The sequence below is a fragment of the Eretmochelys imbricata genome, chromosome 11 (assembly GCF_965152235.1).
Source record: "Eretmochelys imbricata isolate rEreImb1 chromosome 11, rEreImb1.hap1, whole genome shotgun sequence".
In the NCBI taxonomy this organism is placed as follows: domain Eukaryota; kingdom Metazoa; phylum Chordata; order Testudines; family Cheloniidae; genus Eretmochelys; species Eretmochelys imbricata.
In genome coordinates this window covers 3,251,676-3,273,086 of record NC_135582.1, presented here as the reverse complement: position 1 = coordinate 3,273,086, position 21,411 = coordinate 3,251,676, and the positions used below count along the sequence as shown (strand labels likewise).

At 53.1% G+C, this 21,411-nt stretch overlaps 1 protein-coding gene across 1 annotated transcript in view; it reads right to left on the bottom strand.

Moving 5' to 3' along the window:
- Positions 1 to 9,822: 9,822 nt before the first annotated feature.
- The window catches only part of TNS1 (tensin 1), a 132,151-nt gene continuing 120,562 nt past the window's right edge, over positions 9,823 to 21,411 (bottom strand). The window contains exons 26-28 of the mRNA XM_077829448.1: positions 20,279 to 20,347; positions 18,662 to 18,694; positions 9,823 to 15,875 (exon numbers count right to left, since the gene is read on the bottom strand). Coding sequence (XP_077685574.1) covers positions 15,731 to 15,875; positions 18,662 to 18,694; positions 20,279 to 20,347 — 247 coding nt within the window. The 3' untranslated portion in view covers positions 9,823 to 15,730. The remainder of the gene's footprint in view (positions 15,876 to 18,661; positions 18,695 to 20,278; positions 20,348 to 21,411) is intronic.

Genomic DNA, 21,411 nt, shown 5'->3' with positions numbered 1-21,411 from the left:
GGGTCGTGGTGGATCCTCCATCCCTGACCGTTCTGAAATCAAGACTGGCTGTTTTCCAACCAGCTCTGCTGTAGGGGCAGTTCTCCAGCCTGCCTTGTGCAGGAGGTCCAGTGAGATGCTCACAGTGGTTCCTTCTGGCCTTGGAATCTATGAGACTGGAGGGTTTTGAGGTAGCGCTGACCTACCCAACGTCGTCTTAGATAAATAAGGAGCTGTCCCGGCGCCTGGTAAGAATCTTGGGACTGTAAACGTAGAACCCGTTTGGTCAAAAAGCCGAACAATCTGCCATACATAGCATGTACAACTTGCAATGAAAGCCTCCGAACCACCATTCTGTGCAAGGCCAGACTCACAATCACTGGCCCTGACTAAAAGAAAATAGTGTTGAATGTTAAACAGAAGCTACAAAGCCGCATTTCAGAGTCTGCATAAAGGCTCCCAAAGTGTCAGCGGAAAGTCGTTACCCCATCACATTGACAGGAAGCAGAGATCTGCCAGGAATTTGCATTGACATTTCCTACAATTAAACAAGCAACAGACATAATAAGCAGTTGAGCTGCCCTAGTCTTCGGCCAGCATGTGTATGGAAATAATTGTAAGTATGTCTTAGACATTCGGTAAAGGCGGAGGCAAGTTTGTAAGAACCTAAAACAAGAATAAATTATAATGCAGGTTTTTGCCTTGATATTAAGAGTTACCCCGCTCTGTCCCAAAACAGGCAGAGGCCTGGCCGCTACATGGGGGAGGCCAGCCATGCAAGCCCAGAGCTTTCAGAGAGAGAACAAGGAAAGCCCAGTGCATGGAAAGCGAGGGACCGATAAGGAACATGTTGAGGAAAAACATGAACCAGAAGCTCCCGGGGAATCCTGGAAAGGAAACGGGGAATTAGCTGCTGAAAAAAATGCCGTGGTTTATGGCTTAAGACAAATGGGTTTCTGCCTCCCTTTGCAATTCGCTCCCTCTCCGAGGTGAGACATAACAATGTCATTCGAGAACAGCTGGAGTGCTGTTCTCTACTTCCCAGGCAGTGGGAGAGTCCTGGGAAAGGTCAGCCACAGGGTAGGCGGGTGGGTGGTTTGGGACAGTGACGGGACTGGGTTACTGCAGGGCTCCCCAGGGCGCAGGAAGGAATTTCAGGAAAAGCTCGGAAATCTCACCCTCCATTTGGACGCGTTAGCCAGGAAGAGGGGGCCATTTGTCTTCTTCTCTCGTTCTGCTCTCACATATAATTCGGGGTGGGGAGGAGGGGGCGGACGTTGTGTGTGAGAGAAAAGAACTGTTCAGGCAGACGCTGGCTGGTCTGGTCGCTCCTGGCAGAGGAAAGCCAGAACCCAGCAGTCATGAATATAAATGGGGGTTCGTTCTTGAGGCCAACGGACACAAGCGAGACCCTGTCCCTTTCTGTTTCACTAGCTCGCCAGCCTGTTGTTTCTTTTATCGCAGTCATGGAAGGGCCTGCCAGCGACCTATCACAGTAACAAGACCAGAGTCCCTGTGGGAGAGTCCAGGGTGTGCATCTCCCCCCGTAACAAACTGCGAGAGCGCTGAGATCAAAATGGCCACCGCCATTTTGGCGAGATGTGGAACTTAGGCATCCGTGTAAGAGGGGTGCAGTAGCCCAGGTCCCCCGGCACATTTCCGCTCATTTGGTTACATTCTGCCTACCAGTCGCTCCTTTGGCTCGGGGAGTCAAAGCCCTTGGGTGGCGTTGCCGTGCGCTGTCCAGCCGCTGCAGTGTTCCACACCAGAGACGGTGCACGTTACTGGCGGTTGAGGTGGCAGCTGCATGAGGGAAAACATGACTGCTCAAATGCTCTGCAGTGTCGGGGAGGCGAAAGCATCTTCTCTCCTCTTGTGGGTGGGGCCAGCAATGGCATGGGACAACGAACGTGGCGGCCTGAGCACTCGGCATTTAAGGATTCATGGAAAAATCCTAAGCCCCTGCATCCCCCGCTTAGCTACGCTGATGCTCGGCCCTTCCACCTCGTGTGCTAAGGTGGCTCGCCATGGCTCTGCATGCCACACCCCGTCTGAGGGCAGAGGAGCCCCTGAGAAGGACATTAGCAGCGTTCCTTGCCAATTTGCCAGCAACATAAATTACTGCGTGTCCCTATGGAGCATACCACCTCGAGTGGCGCCTCCTTAGCTCCGCCCCCTTCTGGCAGGCCACTCCCTCCCAAAAAATGGAAGCTCTTTTTTTTAACAAGCATGGCAACGTTTGCAAACAAACTCCAGTAGATTCTGTTACAAGAGCGTTACTGATATCGCTTGCTGGTAGGGTTGCCAGGTGTCCAGTTTTCGACTGGAACACTGGGTCGAAAAGGGACCCTGGCGGCTCCGGTCAGCACCGCCAACCGGGCCGTTAAAAGTCCGGTCCGCAGTGCTGAGGGTCTAAGGCGGGGTAGTCCCTACCTGTCCTGGCACCACGCTGCGTCCCGGAAGCGGCCAGCAGATCCAGCTACTAAGCCGGGGGGGTGCATGGAGCTCCTCATGCTGCCCCCGCCCCAAGCACCGGCTCCGCACTCCCATTGGCCAGCAACCGCCCGTCCCTCCTACGAGCCAGACCTGCTGGCCACTTCCAGGGCGCAGTGCCGAGCCTGCCTTAGCCCAGCTGACTGGAAGCTGCCCGAGGTAAGCCTGCGCCCCAAACCCCAGCCCCAACCCCCTGCCCCAGCCCTGAGCTCACCCAAACTCGGAGCCCCCTCCTGCACCCCAAACCCCTCATCCCCGCCCAGAGCCCACACCCCCAGCCGAGAGCTTGAACCCCCAGCCACACCCCAACCCCCTGCCTCAACCCGCAGCCCCTCCCACATTCCAACTCCTCGACCCCACCTGCCTGCCTGGAGCCCCCTCCTACACCCCAAACCCCTCCTCCCCAGATCCTGCACCCTCAGCTGGAGCCCTCACCCCCTCCCACACCCCAACTCCCTGCCCCATCCCGGAGCCCCCTCCCGCACCCTGAACCCCCTCATTTTTGGCCCCACCCTGGAGCCCACACCCCCGTTTACAACCCTCACCCAACCCCCTGCCCCAGCCCAGTGAAAGTGAGGGCAGAGGACAGCGAGCCACTGAGGGAGGGGGACTGCAGTGAGCAGGGGGCGGGGCCTCGCAGAAGGGGCAGGAAAGGGGGGCTCTGGGAAGGGGCGGGGCTCGGTTTGGTGCTATTCGAAAGTCGGCAATCCTAGTCGCTGAGCATGGCGCAGGGCGGCCCAGAGCTGCTTGAGACCCCCATATGAACAGAGGTGCCCTCGAGAAGAGAGCTCACTGCCGCCATCTGGCGATGGGCAAGGAGAAAGGGCTGAATGGGGCAGGCCTCATTTGCATTTCAGTTGTGTGACAGTTTGGGGCGTTTTAGTTAAAATACAGATAAGTGTTGCGCTTGGAGGCAATCAAATGCTATTATCTCTGTTCAGAAATGAAAGGGCAAGAGACTTCTCCTGGGGTGAGATGTCACCCTGACCATGATCTGGTAGGGTTGGGTATTTCCCCCCTGGAGAAAACAAGCCCAGAGTCCCCAGAGAAGATTGCGGAGAAGAACAAAGGAATCTTGTTTTCTCTGTGTTTGTTGAAAAGGAGCTTATTAAAGGTCTTAGGTATCACTGATTTGTCTCTGAAAATTAAGCAGAGAGGCAATCTCAAGAGGGTAGGTGACTTTGGGGTGGCAGGAGGTGGTGAGGTGGTGGAGAGAGAGAGAGAGACTTTCAAGTGTTCTTTTGCTGTAGTTCAAGTTGTCTTAATCGGATATGTGCCTTCTGGCCCAGCAATCCAAGGTGAAGTCATTTCAGGTGGAGGAGCCCCCAGGGCAGCCCAGGTGGAAGTGTCACCTTGTAGGCAGGAGATGGACGTGGCCAACGCTGGACATGAGCGGGGAGCTGGGAAGGAGAGCAGTGACTAGAACGCATTAGTCACTCACAACTGTGAGAGAAGGGCTGAGGCGGGAACTACGGCTAAGATACTGGCAGGGCAGGGTTGAGAGGCTTACCTCATCGAGATCGTACCGGCTCCACGGCTCCCATTGGCCGCAGTGCCCCAGGTTCCCAGCCAATGGGAGCCGGCGTTTGGGGCAGTGCCTGTGGGCGGGGGCAGCGTGCAGAGCCCCCCGTCCCCGGCCGCCCCTCCAACTAGGCACCGGACATGCCACTGTTTCCCAGGAGTCACACAGAGCTGGGCAGGGAGCGTTCCACCTGGCAATGGTACCCACAGGGGTCCTGGCCAACAGGGGGGGCCCCAGGAAAAAATCTGATGCCAGGTGGGTGGGCAGGGCAGGAGGAATCCCCCCCACCAACACCCACCAGCCCTGTCCCCAGCAGAAGCTGCAGGATGTGGGAAGCCCCCATGCCCGACCCTGCTCTCCAGCAGACGCGCTGGGCAGGAGAAGCAGGAGACCCCCCAGTGCCCGGACCCCCACTGAGCCCCTGGGACTGGAGGAGCTCTTACCCCCCCCCCGGCCCCCAGGGCCATGACATGTGAACAGAGCTTCTCTGGTCTTGGGGGCTGAATTGGAGGGGGGGCAGAAAAGAGCAAAAGCTGTTATGGGGCTGCAGTGGGGTTGGGGAAGGGTCACCCACTTGCTCTGGCCCAATGAGGTTCATGTCGGGGGGGGGATGATACACACACACCCCCGAGGTGGCCTCCAGACCCGCCCATGTGCCTCAGCTGCCCCCACATGGATTTACACCCCTGCACCCCCTAATGTGCCTCTGACCCCTCACTTTCCACAGATGCAACCCCACAAGTGTCTGTCCCCCCGCAAAGCGCCCTGCTCCCAAACGCCAATGTGTGTCTGCCCCATCCCATTCCTACCCCCCACCCCAGGCTCTGGCTCCCCCCTCTCCTCTCAGAGGCGGATCCTGAGGGCCTGGTCTCCCCTCCAGTCTATGGGGGGCACTGACTTCCCCCCACAAGCACAACAAGTGAAAGGGACCTGACCCTGCTCCCCCCTCGCGCTCTGCCGGCTCCCGCTCAGCCTGGGTGGCTCCTCCCCCTGGGCGGGGCTTGCCTACCCACGGGATGTAGCCACAGTGTGCGGTGCGGTGCCATGAGGCTCGTGGAGGGCCAGTCCTAAAGGCGCCCGGTTTATTGACCCTCTGTTTAAAAAGGTTTTGCCTTGTTTCCATGCTCTGGTCTTTGGGGCTAGCCTGGAGCTGCTGCTCCTTTCTCACCTCTTTCATTTGGCCCTCAGAGGGCTCATTCCACTCTGGACCCCCGCCCACCCTCCAAGTGAAGGCTCCTTACAGTGCCCCGTGGAGGGGGTTAAAACTTGGTTTGCATGAGGGTGATGTGGTGCCCGCACTGGGTATGGGCTACGCTGGCATTAGAAACCTGCGGCAGGCCCGTGCCAGCTGCTTCAGGCTCACGGGGCTCCGGCTAAGGGGCTGTTGAATGGCGGCGTAGATCTCTAGGGCCCGTACAAGGTCCAGAGCCCGGGCTGAAGCCCGCGCCCAAACGTCTACATTGCAATTAAACAGCCCTTAACCCAGGTAAGCTGGCGTGGGCCAGCCCTGGGGTTTCGATGGCCACGTAGACACGCACGCCAAGGTGTCCGAGCCGCAACTGCCTTTCAGAAATGGGCTGGCATCACAAAGGCCACACCAAGACTCGGCTGCGTAGCCAAGCTCTGGTGTGCTGGCCCATCGGGTGGGGAAAGCTAGCAGAGTAGTTCCCTACAGCATTTAAGCTAGGTGGAAATGGACAATGAGGCTCCTACCCCTTCCCTTAGGAGACTGCCTTGCCATGGCAGGTCCTAGCTGAGAACAAATTGCTCAGCTGCCCCGTTGGACGGTTGCTGTTTGCTCCTAAGTCATTGGGCACCCTCCTTCCGTGTTTCCAGCCTTTCCGCTATTTCTGGGGTGTTGGGGGTCCCCAAAAGCACCGTGCACTGAGCGGCCCCTCCCATCTTAACCTCTATCGCTCCCAGCCCCTGCGTCACGCAGCCTACCTGCCAGAGGAGCAGGAGTCCCTGGCCACATGCCTCACGAGCTAGGCAGGCCCTTGCCCGGGTTTCTTGTAGGGTTAGCATGGCGTGGCTCCCCGCAGGGCCAACCAGCCCTGCCCCAGCTTGCAGTCACTAGGGAACGGCGTGTATTTACCAATAAACAGCCCCCTAAATACACTGTTTATGCCAAATATAGTTGAGTGTGAGGCGAGGGTATTTTTAGCCCTCCGGGGGGATGCTAAGTGCCTCGGCGCGGGAGTGCTGGTGCCAGGGAAGCAGCCAGCGCTTTGGCTGACATTTATCTTATCATTAACCTCAATCCATTCCGGGAGCCCATTTCTTGCCCATCGCTCTGCAGCGTGCCGGGAGGAAGCAGGACCAGACAGCCAGGGGAGGCAGCTAGGAAGCCTGCTGCCCGTTACGGCAGCTGGTGACGGAGCAGCAGCTTGCTGATAGTGCCATTCACCAAGCAGGGCAGGGACCTGTTCAGGGAGGCGCTAGACATGGGATAACTAATGGGCCAGCTGGGGCAAATCAGCTGGGAGAACTGTCCATGCTGGCCTGTGGCCTGGGAATAAAGGCATAACTAGGGGGGCTGTGCAGAGACGGGACACGCCGCTTCACGGAGGCTGGCGCGATATCACAATTTGTTTTCATTCCCATGAGGAACGAAACCTGCCCATTCTGAAATCATGAAATCATAGAATCTCAGGGTTGGAAGGGACCTCAGGAGGTCATCTAGTCCAACCCCTGCTCAAAGCAGGACCAATCCCCAATTTTTGCCCCAGATCCCTAAATGGTCCCCTCAAGGATTGAACTCACAACCCTGGGTTTAGCAGGCCAATGCTCAAACCACTGAGCTGTCCCTCCCCCGCAATGATCCACAGAAGGAAATTCCAAAAAAAGAGAATTGTTTTGGGGGAGGGGAGGAACTGGCTCAACCTGGTTCATTTCGATGTTGGCTGTTCCTTTTATAATTGGTACAATTAAAAAAAAAATCAAAGCAAAACCTCATTTTGCAAGGGTAACATTGAACGGTGTCGTTCCAACACTGTCACGATGGGTCTTTTCATGGTGGTGGAGCTTTTCCCCTTTTGGTTCTTCCAAACAAAATCGCAGCGAAATCGACCCGGTTTCACGGAGCGTTTCAATGTTGACATCTCTCCCTTGGAAAGCTGATCTGCTGATGTTCTTCTGACCAGCGCCAATCATTAGGGTTAAAGGGACGGCGGTGGCGGGCTGCAGATGACGACGGCCCTTGGAAACCCCTATGTGATGTCCTGGAAAGAGCCTCTCTGTGTTCGCAACCAGAACTTTGGAGCAACCCCAGTAGAGTCTCCTGCATTCCCCCACCGGCAGGTTTGACTTGAGATCCAGCAGCTGTTAGGGAGGGGTAATTGGTCTACAGAGACCTTGGGCAAGCAGGACTGGCTCTAGGTTTTTTGCCAACCCCAAGCAAAAAATTTGCCACCCCATGTTCCGAGAGCGCCAAAAAAAAAGGGTAGCCGGAAAGCCGCCCCTGGAATTGTGCCGTCCTGAGCACGTGCATTCTTTGCTGGTGCCGAGAGCCGGTCCTATGGGCAAGGAGGATTATATTTATCAGAAGCTGCAAGTCCTTTCCCTTCATGTGTTAGTTCCAGGCTGTAGTGCCCTGAGACACGGCATTTCCTTGATCCTCGAGTAGCACGGCATTCATGTTGTGGGCTTGCGGAGTGGATTCTCTATAAGCAATCAGAGGCCATAGTGGTTGCTCTTTCAGACAGGCTGCTTTCCTCAGGGGTCTCCTATCAGACAAACATCTCACCACTCAACCGCACCCGCTGCCCCCATCTCCCGAAGCATGCATTAGCCCCAACCGCGGAGGAGATGGAGCGGAAAGGGCCTCCAGTTGAACGATTAGCACCATGAGCAGCCAGCAGCATGGGCGGGACTATGTAGTGACCCCTCACCGTCCTTTCTCCTGTGCCATCCACCAACCTCTTCCATCAGAGCAGCCTCCTCCTCACAGGAACGGGACAGGGCATGTGCCTTGCTGGTGGGACTCAGTGATCGAACCTGTGACCTTGCACGGCTCGGTCCCAGGTTCAACTGAAGCCCGTTGCCCTAAGTGATGGTTTGGTGGCCTCTTGTGTAACGTGGGCTGGACATTGGGAACTATCTGATACACACCAGATCAGCTCTCACGTTGAGGGCTCCGGCGTGCAGGCTCCTCGGAGAACGCCAGAGAGGAACGGACTCGGGGGCTACGTCTGAAGGGAGCTCCGCCCAAGGAAAGGTGCGAGGGCTTTTCCAGGGGGTGGCAAGAGGCCCTGCCCACTGCCGCTGCTGGTCTTCTGCAGAGAAACAGGAGATTCTGCTCTCCCAAGCTGGCAACCCAGTTCCTCCCCCCCAGAACTGAAGCCACTTCACTTAAAAGTGGGTGCTCTGCATCTGCACGTTCCCGCAGAGGGAACCTAGGAGGTGCGATTTGAAATCCACAGGCAGAACGCCACGCAGGCTGGCGTGCAGACAGGGTGGTGTGCTATGGTCCTGCCTCAGCGCAGACGCTGCTGGGGGGGGGCGGGGGCGGGGGGAGACTAACAGGAAATGAAACAATGGCAAAGATAAGGTCTACCCAGCAGTCCTGGAGGATACAGCAGGGAAACTAGTAAATGGGGGGATACCCCCGGCTGGGCTCCCGCTCATCTGCTGAGGTGTATTTCCCCAGGCCAAACCCTAGGATCAAAGGGTGCACCGAAATCTTAAGGCGCCAGCCTAGGCTGACGGGCGCAGAGAGAGACAGACGCTGCAGCGGGGAAGTCTGCTACACCCTGTCCCACAGCATCCATAGTGCTTGCGGGGGCTGAGCCCAAGCTCCTCAGAGGTATTTAGGCTTCTAACTCCCATGGGTCTCAATTGAATGCCCTTGAGCATCTGGGCCATAATGGCCGCAGGGCCCAGCGGGGAAGCTTCACGGCAGGTACAGAGCATGGGCAGCTCCTTCCAGTTCTCCTCCACCTTTTCCTTCTGGTTGGCCCTGGCTGCGGAGAGGGGAAATGGGGGAACATCCAGCAGGGGCAGTGAGTCAGGAAGGGTCAAAGCCGAGTGGGAAGGTGCAGCTAGCAAGGGCATGCGGAAAGGGAAGGTGGAGAGGGTGGCCACGCTGCCTTGTGGGGAGAAGGACGGCTGCTATCAAAGGTAGGAGGCAGGGTTATGTGGAAACTTCGGGGGAGCGTAGGCAAAGGGTGTGCTTGGGGGTAGCGGGGGGCAGCAGCCGTGGGAGTCACTTTGAGGGCTCGGTCGAACATCATGGCATTAGTTTACGTGCAGTATGTTATTTAGCCACCAGATGCCGCTGTGAGCTGAAGCATTCCAGGCAGGGTGATGTCCCTGGTAAACAAAGTGAGACCATGCTGGAAGTCAAGCTGCGCAAGGGACTGTTTGTTTCTGTCGGTAGTTGTAGCCGTTTTCTTTAAACGACGTCGCCTGTTTAACAGGGCCCATGGATCATGGATCATCACATCCCCGTGCACCCGCCCTCAATCATCAAGCCCATGGCCACCACGTTTCCACCTAGGAAGGGGAGAAGCAACTCAGGCAGGAGCAAATACAGTCACCATATAGATTTCCCTGTGCAAAAAGAACAGAGCATTTATTCCTGCACTCCCTTAAAATTTCGAGATACAATTCCAGCAATCCAGACACCGCGCTGGCATTCCAAGCAACAGTATATTATAGATAATTGATTCTTTTATCACTTATAAAGCCATACAATGAACTGCAAAGAATCAGTCCTCTGTACAAAGGAGAGGGAAAAGGCTAGGGAAGGGGTGTAGTGCGCATTCACACCTGGACAATGAGTAACACAGGTCGCCTTTATACAAGTGACAAAGTTATGGGCACAAAGATGAAAAATATAAAGTATATTTCCATCGATATAAATACACTGAAATGGGAAATTCTGGTTTTCCTCTTTTGTGTTTCTTACATTTTTTTGAAAAAACGGACATGATGCAAACTGAAGGTAAGTTATTTTAAACTGCTCGTTAACACTGATTAGCAAATACATTTGTAACATTCCCAAATCGACAATGGTAGCAACACAACAGCAAATGAAATGTTGAAAAAAAGAGTGATTTTGCAAAACAAAAAAATACCAGCCCACTTTGCTGCACGATTTTCCTGTCGGTTTGATTAGCAGGTTTTTGACATCTGGATTATTTATGAGACTGAGGGTTTTTTTAAAATAATACTTTGCACACCTGCAGTGCCTTTTAAAGCAGGTACTCAATGTGCTTTACAAACATTAACCACAAGGATTTAGGATCTGCACCAGTAGAGGGAGTTTTGTCCTTGATTTCAGTGCAAGCAGGATCAGCCCCAAACCCCGGTATGGGGGAAGGTGTTATGTGAGTCAGTGCCAAATCTGGCCCCATTATGTGGATGAACCGGGGGGGGGTGGGAGGGCACGAGGCTTGTGTTATAGTGACTTCTCTTGTTGTATGTGTGTAGTTCCTATTTGCATTACCAGATTCGGGTGCGGGGAAGGAACAGACTGGAAAGACATTAACCAGTGCAGGGCAAATCTCTAAACTGGTTTGGTTCCGATAAGATCCTAAAAAATCAATTCCTTCACCCAAGCCTTGTTAAGCTGAAAAACCGGACTTGGGAACCTCACAAGAATGGGCTGTGTCAACAGGTTCTGGGAGACGCAGCTGCAGTGCAGCGAGAGGAGCTTTTCTGCTGGCAGCTCCAATCCCAGCTACAGCCAGGAAAGAGGGCCACATGGAAACGGGATGCAGTGAGGCAGGGTCTGCGTTTATTGAAACTCAGAAATGGTTCAGTTCCAGGAATGGATGCTGGCTCAAACAGATTCTGTTTTTATATCAACCTCTACAAGAGCTCCAGGAGAGATCCCAAAGCCTAGATCCAGTGTTTTGATACTGGGTTATTCAATGCCGGTGTACTGATCAACACGATGATGGCCAATAACACACCCTGGATGAAGGGCCAAAGTTGTCTAAAGTTTGGAACATTGTTGGTTAGCCAGTTGGTAAAAAGGGAGGTAGGACCAATTTGGATCCAATCCCATGAAAGGGCGTTTGGACTGAAGGATGACAATGCGCTTAGTGGATGTTTGTATATTTAAGATTCTGAGTCAAAGCTCGTAAGTCAATGGGAAGACGCCCATTGACTTTAACGGCTTTTGGATCAGAACGCCAAAGACATTTCTATTTCCCTTTCTGGGGGACGTGGGGAGGAAGTTTATTGAGCAGTAAGATATGGAGGAGACATAAATAGCAGTTTGGTTGAAATGCCACCAAACACAAGCAACTACAGCATGCTGCTTTGTCTCCGGGGTTCTTTTCCGAAGAAGGGGTTTGAGAAGGGAAGGCCAGGAGAAGCGTGAGAAGAATTGACTGACCTGCTGCCCTCATCACTCAGTCTGCGACTAAAGAAATCAGGATATCTTGTGTCAACTATTTTAAGAATCTCCGACTCTACTGGAACACAGCGTTACATAAAATTAACATCAGCCGGCCGCTCCGGGAATCAGAGTTTACTGATACACACAACAAAATCGACAGCAAAGGGGTCCTTGGGGGGGAGGGGAAAAGAGCACATACAATCAATTTACAAAACAAAACTGGCTGGGAAAAGTGCATTTTAAAGGCTATCTTTGGCAAGAATATATGCAGTTCCTTGTGCAGGGAGTAGGTGTGAGTGTCTGCGTGTGTGAGAGATATAACATCCGCTGCTGAAAAAAACGGCAGTGTGATTATTAGGATACATCCGCTGGAATAAATTGCATCAGCATTAATCTCAAATACTGTGACTGCATTTTTAAAACACAAAGAATCTTCTCGGTCCCTTTAGGAAAGAAAAATGTAAACCTTGGCCGGTAAAGCCAGGTTTTTGCCTGGCTTAGCAGCTTCACAGATATCAGTGGAACGGCTCCGATTTACACAAGCTGATGGTCTGTCTCGGGAAATCAGGGATGACAGAAAGAAGTTACCCAAAAAATGTACTTTTAAAAAAAAAAAATAGCTCTTCAATTGAAGCTGGAAAACACCTGCCTATGTCATTTGCAAGATGATTAGCTTTGTGTTAAAAATATAATCAATGGTGATTTTAGCGTTAGAGATTCTGACCTCGTCTAAATCTTTCGTCTTCAGCTCGTGAGTTAGCAATGAGCCGTTGCCGGCCACGGCTGGAAGCAAGGGTTCGGTTGTTATTGGGGATCTGCTGTGATTGCTTTATAGATGAGATTGCTGGATGCCTTAATACGGGTTCATTTTATGGGGGGAAAATATGCATTTAAGGCTCAAGCCCCAATTCCCGGGGCAGGACAGCAGATTAAAACAAAAATAATAAAATTAGCTTTAGCTGTGAGAAAAATGAAGTCTGAAAAATAGAGACTTTCAAAAAATATACCTTTATATATTTAAATATCTATAAACACAGTGTTTGTCTAATTGGTTAATGGCAGGGTGAGAAGGTTACAAGTGAGGGGGTTCCTCGTGCTTGAATTTTGCAGAAGGAGGGAATTTCTTTTTAACAACTTAAAATAAAAATATCTCAACGTGCTATACGACAGGGTGGGCTGGAACACAGGGCCCTGGTGGACGTCCTAAAGTGACCCCTCCCACCCCATCCCAGTACCAGTCTCCCAACACCTCCCTGACTCAAATCTAACCCTCCTACGGTATCCAGAAACGAAAGAGCCCTCCACACGCTCACGCAGCTGTGGCCCTCACACACACACACTCGCACACATCCGCGCACGCCGCCAACCCTTGCGTCACTTGGCAACGGTTTCAAACTCACACGCCTCACATGCTAATTTGCTCCAGGCGCTAGCAAATGTCCATGTTCAACAGGGAAAGGGGGCAGGGGTTAGAGGTGGGGGACCAATCATACGCATTGCACCTTGGGGGCGGTGTCTAAAGGGACACTGCACTCTCTTGGATCCTTACCCATGTCACTAGTATAACCGAAATAAACCATGTTTGTCTGTTACACTCTATTATGAGTTATACGTACAAGAGTCTATATGGGGATGGGGGGTGGGGGGCCGTATATAAGGGAGGAGGGTAAGATACACAGAAAGCAATATGGCAAAAAAATAAATATTTTTGTGTAAATTTAACCCCTTTTAAAAATTTGATTAGCTTACAGTATTTTTCAGTATATTTCATATATATATTATATATATCAGGACACTGCCTCTGTATGAGAGAGCAGAGTGCTCTGGGGGAATCCAGGTGGTTGCAATATTTTAGCTGGTTTATAGTTCTCGGGTGTTTTTTGGTTTTATTAACAGACAGCCTGTATCACATAACCTTGCACTGAAATGTGGCACAAACAAGGAAAGGCCTATCTCTCCTGCTTCCTGATTTCCCCCTCCCCTAACACCTCTGACCATATCTGAGTGATTCAAGCTGGTTACGGCGTTTTCCGAAAGCCCCAGAAAGGTGCTTGGGAGATTGGCTGTTAATGCAAATTTGTAGGGTTCCCCAGAGCTGGGCGGAAGCTGAAGATCAGATCTGGGTTTGGAACGCCTCCAGAAGTGGGGAGTGTTTGGGCCGGGGGGCTGTTCATAGCTTGGGTCTCAGTTCTAGCTTGAACTAAGCATTAAAAAAAGAAAAATAGACCCATAAGATTTACCACACAGGAAAAACGTGTTGGCCCGTCCAATCTGCTATCCTGCCACAGGGATTGGCCAATATCAGCTGTGTCAGAGGAAGGGGTAAAACCTGCATAATTTTACCTGGCCATTCCCCAGGGAGAACGAAAAACATCTCTTAACTTCCTGGACTGTCCTCTGGTGGCTCCTATCTCAGCCAAGCTACACGGAGCCAGATATTAACCACAGATCGTCCCATGGGGCCCAGTGTGGAGTCAGAGAGAGGACACGAGCCCTGTATCTGTGGGCAATGCACCTTTTTTGCCGCACCAACTTGTTCCCTATGGAAAGGCCCAAGCAGAGAGGAGATCATGCAGGGATTTGCAAGGCTGGGAACTTTGCCTCATCTATCCACATTTGCAACACTAGTCGATATCTCTTGTGAGTTAGCATTTCAGTGCAAAGTCTGGGGCCTATGGCCTTCTGAAGCAAAAGCAAAGCTTACGCCTACTGGGTTGTTACTAAACTACAATACATTCAGCACTCCAAGCCTCCACAGGGCAGAGCATCTGAGAACGAAATTCGGCCATGAGATCTCTTGGCTTTTGGATCAGCTGAGAGGATCATGCAGAGCCAAAGCTGCCCACAGACTGCAGGGTCTTTTCTTTTAGTGGCCTCCAAAAATGCCTGAGTTTGCTTTATACTGATTTGCCTTTCGTGCAACCAAATGTCCATGCAATGACCAAATCGCCTGTACGTCTACAGAAGGAGTAGAGACCAGGCTCGACCAGACCTGTGTCCGCTTCCGGTATGTTAGTTTTTAAGAGAACATGTGACAGTCTGCAGGTGAAAATACAGGGTAAAGTATGGTACTGCAGGTCCAGTATATATATATGGTATATAGCCCAGAAGATCTTTCCAGTGAAGATGATCTTTGGAAAGCATGCTCCTGAATGCAGTTAGTGAAGGCAACCTGCTAAACAACTCTGTGTGTGTGTAAGAACTGCCTAGTGTGTATGCATCACCACCGCCCTGTACTGGATGGAATCAGAACTGCTCACCTGTGTGTCATAGATCCCATACTGCTAACCATGCGTCCCCTTTCGCTCAAGTGGCCTAGGTCCTGTGCTTTTTGGAGCAGGAGGATCTGAGTTCTCTCCCTTCTGCTGCCAGGAAATCCTGACGGGCTGTGGCGTGCAGCACAGAGACCAAAGGGAGTCGCTCGGGGGCTACAGGCTTATATATAAACCCCACCGCTGTGAATATACATGTATGACACATCCCCGCACTCACTTCATATACACAGGAGTGGCAGACCTCAGAGCAGGGAAGGTTAAAAGGGATATTGACCATCCTTTGTTTTCCTGCTTGATCACTTGAGCACAGCGGTTTTCAACCTGTTTTCATTTGCGGACCCCTAAAAAATTTCAGATGAAGGTGCGGACCCCTTTGGAAATCTTAGACATAGTCTGTGGACCCCCCCCCCCTTTCGCCCCGGGGTCTGCGGAGCACAGGTAGAAAACCACTGTTCTAGCACATAGGTCATGAGGCCAGAATGGACCACTGAGATCTAGTCTGACCTCTTGTGTAACACAGGCCAGAGATCTGCCCTGAATTCATTCCTGTTTGAACCAGAGCAGATCTCTTAGCAAAACATCTCATCTTGATTTGAAAATTGCCAGTGATGGAGAAAGCCCACCACAGCCCCTGGTAAGCTGTTTCAATGGGTAATTCCCCGGGGGCGGGGGGTGGGCGGGGGTGGTCCTGCAGACCTGCCTTTCATTCGATTAGTTAGCCATGGGCGTTGTTTAAAACAAACGACTGACATTTGCAAACAGAGTTGTTGGTTTTCAAACGGCAGGGCCGCGAACGTTCCCACTTTGACCCGGGGTGAATTCGCCACTTGAAACCTCCCGCGGGGACGCTGATCCAAAAGCCAACCCAGTTCCACTCCTCCGACTCCTGGCCGTTGCGCTGGTCGCATTCCCTGCATGGGGAAATGCGCTGACATCGCTTCCTTTAGTTTTGTTTTGTTACGCTTGGGTGAGGGTTTTTTTTCTTCCACAATTCAGACCGTTTCCCCCCGATTCACTTCCCTCTCCCACAATGCACTTCCTCGCGCTCCTTCTCGGATCAACTCCAAGTCCTTCTCCAAAATTCAAGGGCAAGAACTACCCGTGTCCAGTGGCTCATCTCTTCTGGCCAGAGCCAAGCATGACCCTTGACACGAAATTGACAATGGCGGTGGCCGGCTGGTCAGGATCCAGCTCGGCGAAGAGGTGACAAATGTTGTCCGTTGTGCTTCCCTGCTTCCTGGCCACAAAGCCAAAGAGCCTGTTGGGTCACAAAGAGAGAATGCACATGAGAGAGCTGCAAGGAAGCAGAGATCATGAGACAACAGCATATATCTAGCAACGGGATATGGCTCGCCGGGGCAAGTGAAGGGATGGGGCAGCCCACATTAGAACATCTGGCCCATCTGGATGACAAGCCGCTAAACCACCCTCCCAACTGGTGAGCCAACGTCCCAGCCTACACTTGATCACCCGCGGGAGAGAACTGATGGCCGCTGCTCAGGATACATGGACCATGCTTTGCACGGCAGTGGGGAACACACCCGAGCTGGTTCGGCACACGCATCCTCAGGGCCCATTCTGCTTCCACTGGTGCTGATAGAGTTTTTCCCGTCGACTCACGGAGATCAGGCCTCAGTGGGAACATTTCCTTGCCTTCAGGCTGAGAAGTTCAAAGCCATCTGAAGGATTGCGTGCTCTACTCCCATTGGAATGAATGGGAAAGGGGGTCTATATCGTAGCCCACGTGTCTATCAATTCTTATGCAGGGCAGCGTGAGTCAGGAGTAAATCGGTGTCCAGAAGATCAGCAACACCACTGGCACAATTCAAATCCAATTCGGTTCAAATGGGGCCGGGGACATCGTCTGGGAAGCGGCTGTTGGGAAGGGGTAACACCCACGTGCTGAACGAGGCCTCAGAGCAACCTGCAGGACCCTGCATCGATAGCTTCTTAAGCAGCATGCTCCTGGGACACCACAAAAGTGGGTCTGGGGTTGCGGGGCCCAGTCTGGACCCAGTTCTGAACTTCCCCCAAGCCCTTGGTCTGGGGTTTTGGTTTGTGCACTATAGCTGTCCCCAAAGGGACCGGAGTGGCCACAAGCCTGCCAGTGCGACTGTGTGAATCACTGACCATGGCTTCTCCTTTCCTTCTCCGTCCTCCAGCCTTGCCTTCTTCACTCTTCCTCCCCCTCTCAGTGCTGCTCACACTTCTCTCTTCCCCTCCACCAGCCACTCTCTGCCGGGGCCTTGTGAGCTCAGGCCAAATCCTCAAAGATGCTGAGCCACGGGCAACACCCCTGAAAGCCAAGGGGAGCTGCAGATGGCTCCTTCCCTCTGAGGACACCATTCCTATGCATTGGTGCCCACCGTACCCATCGTCTCTTTAATGCCTGGGTGTGGCCTGTGCCAACCACCCGTCTGAGGCAGGCTGCATTTCAAGGAGAAAAGGCGGGTGACGCCCTGATCCTAGCAGCGAGGCGGTGATGGGCATGCTCTGCTTGGCAAGACCCTTGGGCTTTTTTAAACGTGACTATTCCATGAAGCAGGCTACAAAATAATCACGTCCAGATGCTTCAAAGGACAAGAATATTTATTCCCCAGGGGACATCTTGTTCTCCTACGGCAACCCCAGACAGGCATTGTCCTGGGTGCGCACTGCCCATTCAGAACCTCTCCCAGGGATCGAGGTGGTCGATCGTGCGTTTCTATGGTGATTCATCTCCCCATACATGGAAGGGGAAAGAAGGGTTTGTTAGTCTTGGAGGAGACGAGGGGCGGGAGGAGAAGGGGGATTGTCCGGCCCCGTTAAAATCTCCCTCCCCCTGTACAAACAAAATGTCCTTTTTAATTCCAACATTAAAAGCCAGGTTATAAATATGGGATTGGAGGGGAACAGAATGTTAGCCAGCTCCCTGCCAGGTCATTTCTAATTAGAGAGCGAAAAATCCTAACAGCTGGGGATACTAATTAAAAGCCCTTCGCTAACACAATGACTAAAATTAGTGGAGCCTGGGCTCACTCGAATGGGGCTCAGCCGGCAGCTCCGTCCTCCTGTGGGCAACGTAGGGCAAAGGGCTAGTCAGCTTAGAAGTGGAAAGAGAAAAGCCAGATCCACACGGCTGCCCCTTCCCACTGCCCTCGTTCGCTTGGGGACGTGTGACGCCGGCCAGGCCTGGAGAAGGCGAAGGGTCTTTGCGGCTACCTGCAGACCTGCCATTCACACTGATGGGAGCGGTCAGGGACTGCATTGTCTAGCCAGTTTGGGATGGAGGAGCCTTATTAAGCCTGGGCAGGGTCTGGGGCAGGAATGTTTCCTATAGACCAGCCTCTTCAGCCAAACGAAGCTCTTTTCCTTGCCTCTCCTCCCCGCAAGAAAATTTCCACCAAGGGACACATGCCAACGGGACCCCACACCTCGGGGCATGTCCCACTGGCCCCCCACAGGGAAATGGTCTCTTCCTGCAGCCTTTGTTTTTGTTGTTGGTTATTACAGTCTCAGGCTACAGCGGGAAATGTTTCCCAGCTGCGACGGGCAGCATCTGGCTATCACAGAAGAACATGCAAACGCTGGGGGAACCAGATTTGGGTGCATCTGCCTGCTGGGGGATGATGATGCTGCCTGCAGTCCCGCCCAGCTCCAGAGGGGGCACTGCCGAGTCAGCATGTGCCCTGCCCCGCCCCACCCGGAGCACCCTGGAGAACAAGCTGAGCATGGCACTCAAAACGTCCTGTCACGCCTTCCGGCAGCTGCCTCTCCCCTGCTCCACCAAGGCCAGAGACAGGAGCCGCTCGCATGCACCGGACCCGTACCGGAAGGACAGAGCAAACTGCGATGCATGCCCTTTGAGTCACCCCGTCGGGATGGCCGATTTGTTTGACAAAAGACACCTGGAGAAGCATCTACGCTTGGCAGGGTTGATCTGGTCTGGTTTGCTGGCATGGAGCATTCACTCAGCGGGTGGCTCGTGGGGCCAACTCAAAACGCGAACGCAACCCAACAGTCAGAATGTGAACGGCAGCAAAGAATTCGATACATGGCACTTACTTTGCGGGACCTCCACCGTCTGATTTAGTCCATCTGCGGGGAGAAAAACAGCCCCAGGGAATTACTGCTCTTCTCACCAAGCACAATGGTACCAAACTCATTTGCTAGCATCACCGTTTCAGGCCAAGCGCTAGCTGCAAAGTCACTGTCCGGGCCTGACTTTCAGAAGTTCTAAATGAGGCCATGGGGGGCTGGGGAAACCTCTGAAAATAAGGAGGTAAGGCCCAGATCCTCAGAGGTATTTAGGCACCTAACTCCCCTAAACATAAAGTCACTCTAGTCCATTGATGTCTTGGAACTAGATATGAGCCTGTTTCTAAGATCTGCTTCTATGGACTGAGCCCCCTACAAGCGCTCCCAGGCCCACGGGCAAACGCCCGCACCCAAACCATCTACTTTGAAGCACTGTTTTTATCAGAACCTGACCCTGTTAAGCGGAGACACCCAACAGGCTCCATCTGACTCCTCTGTTCCCCATTGAAAACAGATTCCCTTGCCCAGGAGCGAAGGCCAGCTGCTACAAAGATCATGCTCTACTGCCTAAATTAGGCGCATCATCCCAGGATTGCCTGGCTGCAGTATCTGGCAGTGACCATATCCTGCAGGGCCATCAACAGCAAAGAGGGAAGCACAAGGATATAATCGGATGCTTTTGGCCAGCATGAGCGGGGAGGGGTCTCAGCATACCAGTAGCCAGCGTACTTCTCCCCTGACCCTTTATCTACACTGGGGATTTTCCATAGGTGAGCCCAGAGCTACACTGGTCTAACCCCTGAGAATAGGCAGGCAAAGCTGCTATAAACTCCCTTTGCACCCAGGCTGCTCACCCCTGTTTCAAGTAAAGAGTAAATTGCACCTATGCAAATTGCCGCTGATAGCCGATTCTCCGGTCTATGCTAGGCGTTCGGGCTGGTACAGCTACACCAGTGACTTATCAGTGCTGATAAGTGCAAAGTAAGGCACACTGGAAATAATCATCTCAACTCTGCATGCAAAACGATGGCGTCTAAATGAGCTATTACCGCTCAGGAAAGCTGGGTGTCAATGGGATTGGATACTTAACTCTAGCGTTTCCCACTCGCGAGCTCAAATTGATGATTGGGAAGGAATTTTCATAGGTTTTAAAGCCAGAAAGGACCATTAGTTTCATCTGGCCTGGCTTCCGGCACAACAAGGCCAAAAAACCTCTCTCAGGGATCCTGCATCCAGCCCAGAACTAGGCTAGAGCAAGAGAGACATCCAGTCTTGACTTAAAAACTCCCAGTAATGGAGAATCCACCGCGTCGTGAGGGATTTCCCTCCCGGGGGATATCGGCAGAGACCCGAGAGCAGGGGGATGTTGCCTTTCTCGGCAGCACAGAGCAGGAATGACCCATCAGTTGGGTCAGTTGGTGTTGACAGATTGCCCCGCCGCCGCTCATTCTCCCAGGTGTTGGTGGCCCCTCCATGGCAGACTGCTGGCTGCCTCTGGATTTCAATGGGATATCAAGCCTTTTTCCTCCTCAAAAGCAAGCTGGGTGTGGTTAGCGAAGCCGTTGACCCACACACAGACCCAAGAGAGGGGGATTCTTTCTCCAACCCCATTCCCACTCAGGGATCTCTGGCTACGGCACTTACTTTCGTTCCTGGGGGTCCAGGTCGCAGTAGGTGACGGTGCTGAGGGGATAATGTCGTCTGAAGAACAATCTGAAACACAAGCAGAGGCCATGGTGAGCGCGTAAGATCAGCCTCTAGGCTCTGCATCCCGCCTGGAGCCCCGCCCCGCCAGCTCTTCTCCCGCCACGTTTGCATCCTCCTGCCACGAGGTGCGTTAACGAGATGTTGCATCCTCATACGGCCCTGCAACCCCAGCAGGGGCTGAGGCAACGGCGCCGGGTGAACGCGGGACATGGTGACTTTGCCTTGCCATGCCTGAAATAGGGAAGGGGGCAAGGAGCCTTTCGTTGTCCTGTTAGCTGACAGCCGGAGGTGGGTCAGACCTGAGCAAACTGGGCCCGTCCTGGGAGCATCCAGGTACATGATGATCCTTCCAAGAGCCTGTTCCCCAGGCAGCAGTCTCCCAATTACAGCGGACTGAGCAGGGGTGAGGTCTCAGTTCCGGTCTGTAACTAGCCCTGAATGCCAGGCACTCGCTCCCCCGGTGCATGCACCATTCCCAGCAGCAGGGGTCAGCGCAGCCAGGACTGGGGATCAAATCCTCCATTTCCCACGGCACTACGGCACCTGACACAGGGGCCAGTACAGCACGGGCCTTTTTAAAAGATGAATAGCTCCAAACTCGCTCTTCAAGACACACTCCGAAAAAGACAGCTGGACCCAAACCAAAACCCAGCACCTCTCCTGGGCTGGGAACTGAAATCAAGTCTGGATCGGACCCCGTTTCTCATGTAAATGAGTCTCCAGTCAGATCTGTTTCTGTCTTACCTCCGTTTGGTCAGACAAAGAAACCCCGTCTCCCTCAGGAAGGCTCCCGAGAGTTGTGGTTAAATGGCCACAGCAGCTGTATCCCACCCCCAGCCCAGCTGTCCCCCCACTGCAGGAATCTATGGTACTTACCTGACCCCCTGCTCCCATGGTGTCTGAATGTCTCCTAGGATTTGATCCCATAGGAGATGGGACAGTGCACCCGCTCCCCCTTGTACCAAGTGGGAGCTGAGACACTGAGAGTAACGGACTTGCCCAAGGTCACATACGGAGCCTGGCAAAGACGGGAATTGAACCTGAGCTTCCCAAGTCCCTGAATCGCACCC